At 34.6% G+C, this 14202-nt stretch overlaps 2 protein-coding genes across 2 annotated transcripts; both read left to right on the top strand.

Moving 5' to 3' along the window:
* Positions 1-4803: 4803 nt before the first annotated feature.
* LOC128210805 (homeobox protein ceh-30-like) lies at positions 4804-6291 on the top strand. The gene is made up of 2 exons (XM_052915158.1): positions 4804-5083; positions 5480-6291. Exons 1-2 carry the CDS (start codon positions 4804-4806, stop codon positions 6289-6291), a joined length of 1092 nt encoding a protein of 363 aa, XP_052771118.1.
* A 5963-nt stretch (positions 6292-12254) lies between these two features.
* On the top strand, positions 12255-13924 carry LOC128210804 (homeobox protein ceh-30-like). Its single transcript, XM_052915157.1, has 2 exons — positions 12255-12534; positions 13113-13924. The coding sequence occupies exons 1-2, from the start codon at positions 12255-12257 to the stop codon at positions 13922-13924; spliced, it is 1092 nt and encodes a 363-aa protein (XP_052771117.1).
* The last annotated feature ends 278 nt before the right edge of the window (positions 13925-14202 follow it).

Genomic DNA, 14202 nt, shown 5'->3' with positions numbered 1-14202 from the left:
TAGTAGTAGTAGTAGTAGTAGTAGTAGTAGTAGTAGTAGTAGTAGTAGTAGTAGTAGTAGTAGTAGTAGTAGTAGTAGTAGTAGTAGTAGTAGTAGTAGTAGTAGTAGCAGTAGTAGTAGTAGAAATAGTAGTAGTAGTAGTAGTAGTAGTAGTAGTAGTAGTAGTAGTAGTAGTAGTAGTAGTAGTAGTAGAAGTAGTAGTAGTAGTAGTAGTAGTAGCAGTAGCAGTAGCAGTAGAAGTGGTAGTGGTAGTGGTAATGGTGGTGGTGGTGGCGGTGGTGTCGGTGTTGGAGGTGCTGGTGGTGCTGGTTTTGGTTGTGCCAGTAAATGCAAATATTATGAGGAAATTGACATTTTCGCAACGGATCAGTATCTCACAGATTTAAATACCAATCACTTAACATTTTAAACAATTTCTATTGTTTTGTGATCAAACTCCGATCTTGGCATTTTCCTTAATTGCAAGTCAGAGTTAGCACGACCTAGATCCTTGCATTTAATGCTTGGGGAGGAAGCGGTATTAACACGCCCCAGGACAATTTTTAATATATTTAGATCCTTAAAAGTGTTGAAAATGTACACAAATTAAATGATCCGTTGACATTCAGTTCTTTTTCAATTAACTGACAATCAACATCAACTGACAATGAAGAAAGATTATTTTGCAATAAGTTTCTATTTGGCTTATAAAATACTAGTTTTAAATACATATTACGGTACGATTGAATTTATTTTTATTTAATAATTTGAATAACATAAATAGGTCAAGCACACTTTTTACGAAATTCCGAAAAGGAAAGTAATAAAAACCATTATATGGTCATATGACCACGTTTAATCCAATAAAAATCGCCGAGTCAATACTATTTGATAATGAATATATATATATTATATATATATATATATATATATATATATATATATATATATATATATATATATATATATATATAGCAATTTAACAAATTTGAAGACTATAGTATATTTAGCCACACTTATTCATAGCTAGTTTATCCCTGGCTATGAACACATTTGAACATTGTGCCAGTAAAACCCTTTTGGTGTCACGTCTATCCTAAAAATGATATTGCATATAATACGAGACCTTTCCTAACATTAAACATATAACATTGATATAACTTATCTTATAATTGTCAGAACAGAACGGAATTTTATTTCGACTTATGCAACAAAGCATCTCGTCAAACAAATATATATATAATTATACAAAATATTCATGCGTGTGATCATCGTTACAAGGTAGCCAATATCAATAACAATTCAAGTATAGCTCAAGAAATATGGAGAATGTTCACGTATAACAATATTGTGAATAATAATAGATTTAAGAAGCTGTTTATCTAGTTATTAAGATACATTATGGAAATGCAGATGATTAGTGGTTACAACCGTGATTATACGGTTACGACTTAAACAATATCATTGATTAATAGGTTTCTCCTATTATTTGCCTGTACCAAAAAATTACATAAATTAACTATAGTTGTTTTGTTATTACTACTAACTAGTTGAGTAAATTTAAACATGCTGGGTTTTATGTAAAAATACTTTTTTAATAAAACTTGAACGGAAGTCATCGAAATAATAAAATCTTATAACAAAATGAAATTCATCCTCAATGTCCTGTATATGACATAATAAACATAATCTTTCATTTCTTGGCAGTCTGTTTTGTCCGTACCTACCAGTTTCAAAACGTACACTGTGCGCTGATACACGTAATTGAGTAAGGTATTTTCTATTTGTTTTGTTATATAATAAATTAAGATATTCAGCCATTCCAAACGTACTGTGCAGATAGTATAGAATATTAAGTTTCGCACTGTTGGCAATATCAGCAAGCCACTTTTGTAGAAAACTATCGATTAAACGTTGTTTAAAGACTTGAGCAAAGAGTTTGACATTTTATTTCCCCGGATTAACCAAGACGTCTAAAAATCCATTCTCCTCAAGTCAACATTTAACTTTAGATGCCTAAGTTGTGAGGCCTTCCTCGCTTAAATCAACTGATTTACGGTATAACAAATTTAATAAAATATTATTAGACTGTTGTACTGTGAACCAATATTCAATAATTAACACGTATCTGCTAATATATATTGGATAACGCCCTAATTCTCCGTAAACAACGGCTGTTCATGTACTTTCCTTAACTCCTAGAAGCGATTTGCAAAATTTTAGGTGGATCCTTTCTATATTTTTCGATTTTGAAAACCCCCAGACAGAACTCGCATAGTTAAGGATCGAACCTACAAATGAGTCAAACAATTGAAGTGCAATTTTCGAAGGTACGTCATATTTGTTAATGTTTTTGGTTAATACGTTCATAGCCTTTAGAGCATTACCGACGACATATTGATTATTTAAAACGAAAGTGCCCGTAAAGGTTAAATACTATGCCTAGATAGTTAAAGTTGTCAACTGCTTCAAGTGGTACGCCACTATAGACCCAAGTTCAATTAGCCTTTTTTACGGAATACTACCACCTTAGTTTTGGCTATATTTACTTCTAAGCCCGACGTTTGGCAATAATCGTAAAAATGGTCTAAACTTCTTTGTAAATCTTCTACCGAGTTTCCAATTATTACCATATCGTCTGCAAAAAACAATATCATAATAAATAAATCGTATAGGCTAATACCACAGTCAACGTTCTGTTGTAGAAACACTTCTAGATCTTCTAGGAATAATGCAAGCAATACCGGTGAATTATTTTGTCCTTCGCGTAAATCAATAGAAATATCAAAGAAATCGGAGACGGCAATGTTTAACACACGATTTTACCACAGAATACATTGCTCTAAATATTTTAAGTAGTTTCCCATCCAACCCTATTTTGAAAAGTTTGTACCACAGAGCATTCCTATAAACAGAATCAAATGCCTTTTTATCTCTATAAATGTGCATTGTATTAAATCGTAACTTATTTAAAATGGCATTTTCGATAACATGATGTAAAACAAATATTGCATCTTCTGTACTAGATCCCTTTCGAAAACCAAACTGGGCATCCGACAGCAAGTTATTTTCATCGAACCAGTTTTCGACTCTTTTAGTGAGCACACGTGTAAAAATTTTCCTAGATTACTAACTAAGGTAATGCCTCTATAATTGTTTGGGTCATTAACGTCACCCTTCTTATGTATCGGTACGACGAAACCGTATGACCACGACAAAAAACAAAATGTCACTTTCCATGTTTTTTATCTATACGTATTGTTGTGACGAGGAGCTGTTTATGCTTACGTCAAATGAATGTTCTTTTCTGTTCTCTTATGTTCATTAGATCTCTTAATGGCTGTAAGAACGATTGTAATTATATATAATTGAACAAAACTGGAGAAATTAGGGGTGCAAATGACAGTTTGTTTACTTAGTTTCAAAACATTGAAACTGTGTTTATATTGAAAGCTACAACGTGTGTGGCGAATATTTTTCTAATATAAAAAAGAACACAGAGAACAAAATGTAAACATAAATAAGATAATATTTATTTTTTGCTTTGTTTTGATTTTGTTTAAATATCAAAACAGAAATTAATGTATTTATATTCATTCATGATATTAATGACAATAACTAGACTTTATTTTCCCATTAGTAGTACACTATATATACGTTTTAGAATTGCATGCGAAATATCACGACCGTATGTGTATGACTCATAGTGTATTCGTATCAAATAAAACATTAATAATGATAAATTACGCTTGTTGTACGCAAAGCGTCATCGCTCTGGTGTACGAGAATGTATAAAATAAAGAGGAACATTTGAAGACTTCCCTATAGGATACAGTGACACATTTCAAGAGTTCCCTATAGGATACAGTGACACATTTCAAGACTTCCCTCTAAAATACAGTGCCATCTTTCTAGACTTCCCTATAAAATACAGTGCCACATTTCAAAACTACCCTATAAAATACAGTGCCACATTTCAAAACTACCCTATAAAATACAGTGCCACATTTCAAAACTACCCTATAAGATACAGTGCCACATTTCAACAGTTCCCTAAAAGATACAATAAAACATTTGAAGACTTCCCTATGACATACTGTGAAATATTTCAAAATGTCCCTATAAAATACAGTGCCACATTTCAAGACTTCCCTATAGGATACAGTGGAACATTTCAACAGTCACTATAAGATACAGTGGAACATTTCAAGAGTTCCCTCTAAAAAAAGTGCCATATTTCAAGACTACCCTATAAGATACACTGAAACATTTCGAGAGTTCTCTATAAGATATGGTGGAACATGTCAAAACTTCTCTTTCCCCTGTTTTGTTTATTGTATACAATTAACTTAATTGAAGCATTTAATATTAATTGGTGGCCGGTTAATCCTTGGACAATTATCAATGACTGATTATAACCAATTTTGTCAATTAGCGCCTAATAAGGAGCGACACCCAGCATCTTTGATTAACCAATCAGCGCACAATGCATTTCAAAATAAATTTTGAACGGTTCGATCAAAACTGCGATAAGAACGATTCTTTCAAATTGTTGACACCTTAACTTGTATTTATTATTTGGCGAAACCGATGTGGTCATCATTAAATGCAATGGTTGTTTAGCAAAAGCATCACAGAAGAAAGTTGTATTAAATGACTGAATATTTAACTTCGTAGAAAAATATCATTGTTTATAGCTACGTATTCAAGACATATTGAATTAAACAGTCAGAACATTAAATTTGTAGTAAAGTATATTTTCAGAATCACAAAAGTATAATATTCAAATGATTTTGTGAACACTGAGGTTGAACTGTGTTGAAAATGACGTCAAAAGCTGAAGGGATAAATGGTTCGGTCAAGCCTACCCACAACAATAAACCGCTTAGTTTCTCCATTAACCGCATTCTTCATGGAGGAGATGACAATACGCCACTAGCAGACGACAGGTCAACTTCGCCATTGACCAACACAGAGTCGACTGCCCGACCTGCAGCGCATGGGTTGCGTGAGTCAGAAGAATATTCCAGAGTTCCCCACCTGCACGAGACCACAGTGCACCATTACGCACCATGCACGGAGGCAGACGGATGTTCACATTTCGGTAAGCTTCTTCTACATTCACAATTCACGCAGATACAACAACACCATTTATTGCTGAATAAAAATTAAATGTAAACGTATATAAACTTTTAAAATGTCAGCATCCGAATTCAGTAAGCAGTTACAATAACACCATTTAAATGTTATTTTAGAATCATACATTTGGTCCAAGACCAAAAATCCATTTAAGCGTTTTAAGTTAAAATATATAGGGACATTTAAGCTCATTTTTATTATTGAAAATTGTAAAAGAATACTAGTAGTACAGACGTGCATGCCTTCGCCCATGTCATGCTGTAGCTTTCAACAGACAAACGTTTATTTTCAAGAGTAAAAACAATGGTTAGTGAATTGTCGATAGAAAACAATGTGTTTATATGTTTCTTTCATTTTTAAGAGAGCATAGAGCGTCCCCGTGCTTGCAGTACACCAGAGAATGAGTTTCCCTCACCGACCGCCACTTCAAACATTCACGCGCTCCACAGGCCACTTCCGGGCGCGCTTAGGTCCGCCCTCCACAGCCCGTACATGATCCCCGGTCGACATCCGCTTACCAGCCACGACGCGTTCGTACATCCGGCAGTACACTGGGGCCACAGAACAGTTCCATGTGTCCAGCAAACAGCTAATTGTGTAAGGACAAGTGGTAGTGAAAATACTGAAAACACGGCTAAAATCGTAAAACACATCGAGACTAATGGTGGATTTCATTCCAATCGGAGCACACCGGAACCGGAAGTTCATTATGGTGCGTCTATTCACAGTGATAGAAGCTTAGACTCTATGGGTGAAAGTTACCACCAGTCTCCGAGTCCTTTCAAAACAAAGAAGAAGAAAACAAGAACTGTGTTTTCCAGAAATCAGGTGTACAAGCTTGAGGCAGCGTTTGACTTGAAACGCTACTTGTCAAGCGCGGAGAGGTCGGGACTAGCTGCTTCTCTTAACTTGTCCGAAACCCAGATTAAGATCTGGTTTCAGAACAAAAGAAATAAGTGGAAACGACAGATCAACGGGGAAATGGACGAAATCCCACTTCCTCCTGCTTTTGCGGCATCCTATTTGCAGACATCTTTTCCCCAATCCCCATTGACAAGTTACGGTCACATGACAGAAGCACGTTACGATCTTTTGCACAGTAGCTTCACTGTTCCGGCTTACTACTCACATCAATATGCCACGGAAAAAGTAGCTCCGAAATATTTGTATTGAAAATTAGATACTTATAGGACAAATGCATATTCGCTTACATTTTCATTAGTTGTGTTTTATTTTTTGTTATTTATTTGTTGTTGTTGTTTCGTTGTGATTTATGAACATTTTACCATGAAATAAAATTTAGTAACATTTCTTTCTCGTCCATATTTGAAATTTACGGAAGTAAAAGCATGCGACACAATGCTTTGTCTGTTAGAAAACATTGTAAGTTATAGATGATACAGAATATAAACTAATATATATATATATGAATCCAAGTACACTGGAAGTATACAAGAAATATATTTAAACAAAGAAGAACGGCGTAGATTGAACCTAGGCAGTAGAGGTTTAGTGTGTAGTCCCGATTTGCTATCGACTCAACTGAACTCATCTCATTTCTGACTTAAACCATCACACTCCGCAGTGCGTACTGCTTCAAAACAGAATTTTTTCCAATACTGTTCTATATAGTTTAAGAATTCTGTAATTATAGAAATTTCAATCTGAGCGCGTTCCCGGAGACACGTGAAGGAGGGACCGCGTGACAGTGCTATACACTGGTGCACATTACAAGAAGCAGGGTATAGCTCTAATCATAACCTAAGGCAGAATTTCCCTGTGTGGTGTCCTTAAATGAACGAACCACCGAGTTCTGCTGCTCTTTATTAATCTTTGTAGAATTGAGATTATCTGAGTTATGGATTTAGGTACGAGTTACCACAATTGTATGAGGATGAATCATTCAACAAATCGGCTATCTGCAGTTGATTTTTTTTTTAAATTTTAGTTTCGGCGAAATAACCGAGCGTAATCCCATGCATATATCAAAATAAAAAAAAAAACAGTGTCAATCCCATATTTTAGAAGTCAATTAGTCATCAGCCTTGATATTTTAAGTCAATTGTTAAAAGTAAACTGTATGACTGATTCTTGCAAAACTGGATTAGTACTGTTGATAGCTCTCCCAAATGTCTTGTATATAGAATGTTTAGAATAATCATTGTTTTCAAGATTATCTTGACTTGTTACCTAGTAACCTTAGTAAAATACTTTGTAAATTTAGGACCACAAACCATTCTTTGCCAATTGAAAAGGGCAGGCATTTGAACATTGAGAGAACCCAAAGATTATGTCAGTTATGTACTAGGAATGTTATTGGTGATGAATTTCACTACTTACTTGAATGTAACCATTTTTCAATTATATGTAAAAAACCTATTGTTCCTTATTACATTCGTCACCCAAAACTCTTTAAAATTAGATGAAGTATTGAACTGTAACAATAGATCTAAATTAATTAAGTTGGCATTGTTCTGTAAAGCTATCTTACTGAAATTCAGATGACTCATTCTCCATGCTCCGATTTACTAAAAGATCTGTACATAATTACAATACCATTACATTGTGTCCTATTACTTCATATTTTCACTGATGTTGTTTAGTAAAGCTTTTTTTCTTTTCTTTTTTGTGTTTGGCATGTTTGTTAACTGTTTTATTTGATGTTAATTAATATGTGTTTCATTGTTTTGTGATATCACATGCATATTATATGCCATGATGAAAATAAAACATGAAACTTGAAACACTACCAGTAGAAAAACAAAACAATGATAAATCTGCTTGACTTGGAGACGTAAGAAGGACGTTGCTGATTCGATTACGACGTTAACGTACAGTTTGTCTACGGGTTTACTGCCCCTGAATTAGAATGGGCGGAATAGTTGATTTATCTGCAATAAAATAGTCCGATAAAATCATGACACTTGAATGAACATTTTCATTTGCAACTAATTTTGATTTCTTAATTACATTTATCACGTCAATGTTAAAATTAATCATATGTTAATACAATAAATATACATAAGAAGTCCAGTGAAATGACATACATGTATTTCAAAAGACGACTGTTTAATTTTCGCCCATTCATTTAACACTAAAGGACTCAATAACCGAATGAGCTTCATACTTGATGTCTGTAAACTAATCGTTAAGTATAAACTTACTAAACGAATTTGTATAATTGTAATTGTAATTTATAAAATATGTATATGAAACACAAAAAACTGTATAGTTTACGTGTAATAAAAATTCTGTTCTGTTCTGTTCTGTACTAAAAAACAACATCAGCAAAGGTGTACTCCTTTGAAAATTCTCTTGGAAACTCGGTTTTGAAAGTTCACGATATAAATTTGATGTAACGCATCAAAAACAACATCGACTTTTGAAAGTTCAATGTCTCATTGTTCAATATTATAATATTTACTTATAGTAGTAGTAGTAGTAGTAGTAGTAGTAGTAGTAGTAGTAGTAGTAGTAGGTAGTAGTAGTAGTAGTAGTAGTAGTAGTAGTAGCAGTAGTAGTAGTAGTAGTAGTAGTAGCAGTAGTAGCAGTAGTAGCAGTAGTAGCAGTAGCAGTAGTAGCAGTAGTAGCAGTAGTAGTAGTAGTAGTAGTAGTAGTAGTAGTAGTAGTAGTAGTAGTAGTAGTAGTAGTAGTAGTTGTTGTTGTAGTAGTAGTAGTAGTAGTCGTATTAGTAGTAGTGGTAGTGGTAGTAGTATAGGTGGTAGTGGTAGTGGTTGTGATAAGGTGGCGGTGGTGTCGGTGTTGGAGGTGGTGGTGGTGGTTTTGGCAGTAAATGCAAACATTATAAGGAAATTGACATTTTCGCAACGGATCAGTATCTCACAGATTTAAACACCAATCACTTAACATTTGAAACACTTTCTATTGTTTTGTGATCAAACTCCGATCTTGGCATTTTCATCAATTGCAAGTTAGAGTTAGCACGACCTAGATCCTTGCATTTAATACATGGGGAGGAAGCGGTGTTAACACGCCCCAGGACTAGTTTTAATATATTTAGATCCTTAAAAGTGTTGAAAATGTACACAAATTTAATGATCCGATGACATTCAGTTCTTTTTCAATTAACTGACAATCAACATCAATTGACAATGAAGAAAGATTATTTTGCAATAAGTTCCTTTTGGCTTTTAAAATACTATTTTAAGTACATATTACGATACGATTAAATTTATGTTGATTTAATAATTTGAAAAACATAAATAGGTCAAGAACACTTTTTGCGAAATTCCGAAAAGGAAAGTAATAAAAACCATTACATGGTCATGTGACCACGATTGATCCAATAAAATTCGCTGAGTCAATACGATTTGATAATAAATATATATAAAGGCAATTTAACAAATTTTAAGACTGTAGCATATTTGGCCAAACTTATTTATAGCTAGTTTAGCCCTGGCTATGAACATATTTGAACATTGTGCCAGTAAAACCCTTTTGGTGACAAATCTGTCCTAAAATAATATTGTATATAATACGAGACCTATCCTAACATTGAACACATACCATTAATATTACTTGTCACTTTCCATGTTTAGTATCTATACGTATTGTTGTAACGAGGACCTGTTTCTGCTAACGTCGAATGAATGTTCTGTTCTCTTATGTTCATTAGATCTCTTATGGCAATAACGATTGTAATTATATATAATTGAAGAAAACTGGAGAAATTAGGGGTTCAAATGACAGTTTGTTTACTGAAATGTAGTTTCAAAACATTGAAACTGTGTTAATATTGAAAGCTACAATGTGTGTGACGAATGTTTTTCCCCAATTTAAGAAAAAAGAACACGGAGAACAAAATGTAAACATAAATAAGATTATATTTATTTTTTGCTATGTACGTTGTTTTAATTTCGTTAAAATATCAAAACAGAAATTAATGAATTTAAAACCAATCATGATAGTAATGAAAATGACTATATTTTATTTCCACATTAGTAGTACAAAAGTATCGTATCACATAAAAACATTAATGATGATAAATAACGCTTGTTGTACGCAAAGCATCGTCGCTCAGGTGTACGAGAATGTAAAACACAGTGGAACATTAGAAGACTTCCTATACAGTGCCACATTTCAACAGTTCCCTATAGGATACAGTGAGACATTTCCAGACTTCCCTATAAGATACAGTGTCACATTTCAAGACTTCCATATAAGATACAGTGCCACATTTCAAGACTTCCATATAATATACAGTATCACATTTCAAGACTTCCATATAAGACATAGTGTCACATTTCAAGACTTCCATATAAGATACAGTGTCACATTTCAAGACTTCCAAATAAGATACAGTGTCACATTTCAAGACTTCCATATAAGATACAGTGTCACATTTCAAGAGATCCCTATAAGATACAGTGTCACATTTCAAGACTTCTATATAAGATACAGTGCCACATTTCAAGAGATCCCTATAGGATACAGTGTCACATTTCAAGACTTCTATATAAGATACAGTGCCAAATTTCAAGAGATCCCTATAAGATACAGTGTCACATTTCAAGACTTCTATATAAGATACAGTGCCACATTTCAAGAGATCCCTATAAGATACAGTGTCACATTTCAAGACTTCTATATATGATACAGTGCCACATTTCAAGAGATCCCTATAGGATACAGTGTCACATTTCAAGACTTCTATATAAGATACAGTGTCACATTTCAAGACTCTCCTATAAAATACAGTGCCACATGTCAACACTTTCCTAAAAGATACAATAAAACCTTTCAAAACGTCCCTATAAGATACTGTGAAACCTTTCAAAACTTCCCTATAAAGTACAGTGCCACATTTCAAGACTACCCTATAGGATACAGTGACACATTTCAAGACCTCCCCTAAAAGATACAGTGTCACATTTCAAGACTTTCCTATAGGATACAGTGACACATTTCAAGACCTCCCCTAAAAGATACAGTGTCACATTTCAAGACTACCCTATAATATACAGTGACACATTTCAAGACCTCCCCTAAAAGATACAGTGTCACATTTCAAGACTACCCTATAGGATACAGTGACACATTTCAAGACCTCCCCTAAACGATACAGTGTCACATTTCAAGACTCTCCTATAAAATACAGTGCCACATGTCAACACTTTCCTAAAAGATACAATAAAACCTTTCAAAACGTCCCTATAAGATACTGTGAAACCTTTCAAAACTTCCCTATAAAGTACAGTGTCACATTTCAAGACTACCCTATAGGATACAGTGACACATTTCAAGACCTCCCCTAAAAGATACAGTGTCACATTTCAAGACCTCCCCTATAAGATACAGTGTCACATTTCAAGACTTCCCTATAAAACACAGTGACACATTTCAAAACTTCCCTATAATATACAGTGTCACATTTCAAGACTTCCCTATAAAATACAGTGCCACATTTCAAGACCTCCCTATACGATACAGTGGAACTCTTCAACAAACAATATAAGATACAGTGACACATTTCAAGAATTTCCTCTAAAAAAGTATGTATTATACAGTGCCATATCTCAAGACTTCCCCTTAAGACACACTAAAACATTTCGAGATTCTCTTTCAGATACAGTGGAACATTTCAAAAGTTCCTGTCAAAACTTCCATTTCCCCTGTTTTGTTTATTGTATACAATTAACTTAATTGAAGCATTTGATATTAATTGGTGCCCGGTTAATCCTTGGACAATTATCAATGGTTGATTATTATAACTAATTTTGTCAATTACCGCCTAATAAGGAGCGACACCCAGCAAATTTGAATGACCAATCAGCGCACAATGCATTTCAAAATAAGGGTTGAATGGTTCGATCAAAACTGCGATAAGAACGATTCTTTCAAATTGTTGACACCTAAACTGGTATTTATTATTTAGCGAAACCGATGTGGTCATCATTAAATGCTATGGTTGTTTAGCAAAAGCATCACAGAAGAAAGTTGTATTAAATGACTGAATATTTAACTTCGTAGACAAATGTTCTTGTTTATAACTAAGTAATCAAGACATATTGAATTAAACAGTCAGAAAATTAATTTGTAGTAAAGTATATTTTCAGAATCACAAAAGTATAATATTCAAATGATTTTGTGAACACTGAGGTTGAACTGTGTTGAAAATGACTTCAAAAGCTGAAGGGATAAGTGGTTCGGTCAAGCCTACCCAAAACAATAAACCGCTTAGTTTCTCCATTAACCGCATTCTTCATGGAGGAGATGACAATGCACCACTAGCAGACGACAGGTCAACTTCGCCATTGACCAACACAGAGTCGACTGCCCGACCTGCAGCGCATGGGTTGTGCGAGTCAGAAGAATATTCCAGAGTTCCCCACCTGCACGCGACCACAGTGCACCATTACGCACCATGCACGGAGGCAGACGAATGTTCACATTTCGGTAAGCTTCTTCTACATTCACAATTCATGGAGGAATGTTTAAGTTCAATGTCTCAGTTTGATTAAATTCCACACGCAATGTTACATTCACGAACTGTTGTTGCTAACTTCCAAGAAATACTGTTGGTTGGCTTACCCCTATGTTCACAAACTGTGATTTAACCATTTGTATGAACTGTTGAAAGTCAACATTTAGAACAAACTATTCAATAGGCAGATACAACAACACCATTTATTGCTGAATAAATTATATGTAAACGTATATAAACTTTTAAAATGTCAACATCCGAATTCAGTAAGCAGTTACAATAACACCATTTAAATGTTATTTTAGAATCATACATTTGGTCCAAGACCAAAAATCCATTTAAGCGTTTTAAGTTAAAATATATAGGGACATTTAAGCTCATTTTTATTATTGAAAATTGTAAAAGAATACTAGTAGTACAGACGTGCATGCCTTCGCCCATGTCATGCTGTAGCTTTCAACAGACAAACGTTTATTTTCAAGAGTAAAAACAATGGTTAGTGAATTGTCGATAGAAAACAATGTGTTTATATGTTTCTTTCATTTTTAAGAGAGCATAGAGCGTCCCCGTGCTTGCAGTACACCAGAGAATGAGTTTCCCTCACCGACCGCCACTTCAAACATTCACGCGCTCCACAGGCCACTTCCGGGCGCGCTTAGGTCCGCCCTCCACAGCCCGTACATGATCCCCGGTCGACATCCGCTTACCAGCCACGACGCGTTCGTACATCCGGCAGTACACTGGGGCCACAGAACAGTTCCATGTGTCCAGCAAACAGCTAATTGTGTAAGGACAAGTGGTAGTGAAAATACTGAAAACACGGCTAAAATCGTAAAACACATCGAGACTAATGGTGGATTTCATTCCAATCGGAGCACACCGGAACCGGAAGTTCATTATGGTGCGTCTATTCACAGTGATAGAAGCTTAGACTCTATGGGTGAAAGTTACCACCAGTCTCCGAGTCCTTTCAAAACAAAGAAGAAGAAAACAAGAACTGTGTTTTCCAGAAATCAGGTGTACAAGCTTGAGGCAGCGTTTGACTTGAAACGCTACTTGTCAAGCGCGGAGAGGTCGGGACTAGCTGCTTCTCTTAACTTGTCCGAAACCCAGATTAAGATCTGGTTTCAGAACAAAAGAAATAAGTGGAAACGACAGATCAACGGGGAAATGGACGAAATCCCACTTCCTCCTGCTTTTGCGGCATCCTATTTGCAGACATCTTTTCCCCAATCCCCATTGACAAGTTACGGTCACATGACAGAAGCACGTTACGATCTTTTGCACAGTAGCTTCACTGTTCCGGCTTACTACTCACATCAATATGCCACGGAAAAAGTAGCTCCGAAATATTTGTATTGAAAATTAGATACTTATAGGACAAATGCATATTCGCTTACATTTTCATTAGTTGTGTTTTATTTTTTGTTATTTATTTGTTGTTGTTGTTTCGTTGTGATTTATGAACATTTTACCATGAAATAAAATTTAGTAACATTTCTTTCTCGTCCATATTTGAAATTTACGGAAGTAAAAGCATGCGACACAATGCTTTGTCTGTTAGAAAACATTGTAAGTTATAGATGATACAGAATATAAACTAATATATATATATATGAATCCAAGTACACTGGAAGTAT

The sequence above is a fragment of the Mya arenaria genome, chromosome 12 (genome assembly GCF_026914265.1).
Source record: "Mya arenaria isolate MELC-2E11 chromosome 12, ASM2691426v1".
NCBI lineage: Eukaryota > Metazoa > Mollusca > Bivalvia > Myida > Myidae > Mya > Mya arenaria.
Note: the sequence above shows the minus strand (reverse complement) of the source record. Positions and strands in the feature narration are given on the sequence as shown.

Coding starts and splice junctions, on each gene's coding strand:
- LOC128210805 (XM_052915158.1), top strand. CDS start 4,804: ATGACGTCAAAAGCTGAAGGGATAAATGGTTCGGTCAAGCCTACCCAC. Junction 5,084..5,479: donor AGACGGATGTTCACATTTCG/GTAAGCTTCTTC, acceptor TTCATTTTTAAG/AGAGCATAGAGCGTCCCCGT.
- LOC128210804 (XM_052915157.1), top strand. CDS start 12,255: ATGACTTCAAAAGCTGAAGGGATAAGTGGTTCGGTCAAGCCTACCCAA. Junction 12,535..13,112: donor AGACGAATGTTCACATTTCG/GTAAGCTTCTTC, acceptor TTCATTTTTAAG/AGAGCATAGAGCGTCCCCGT.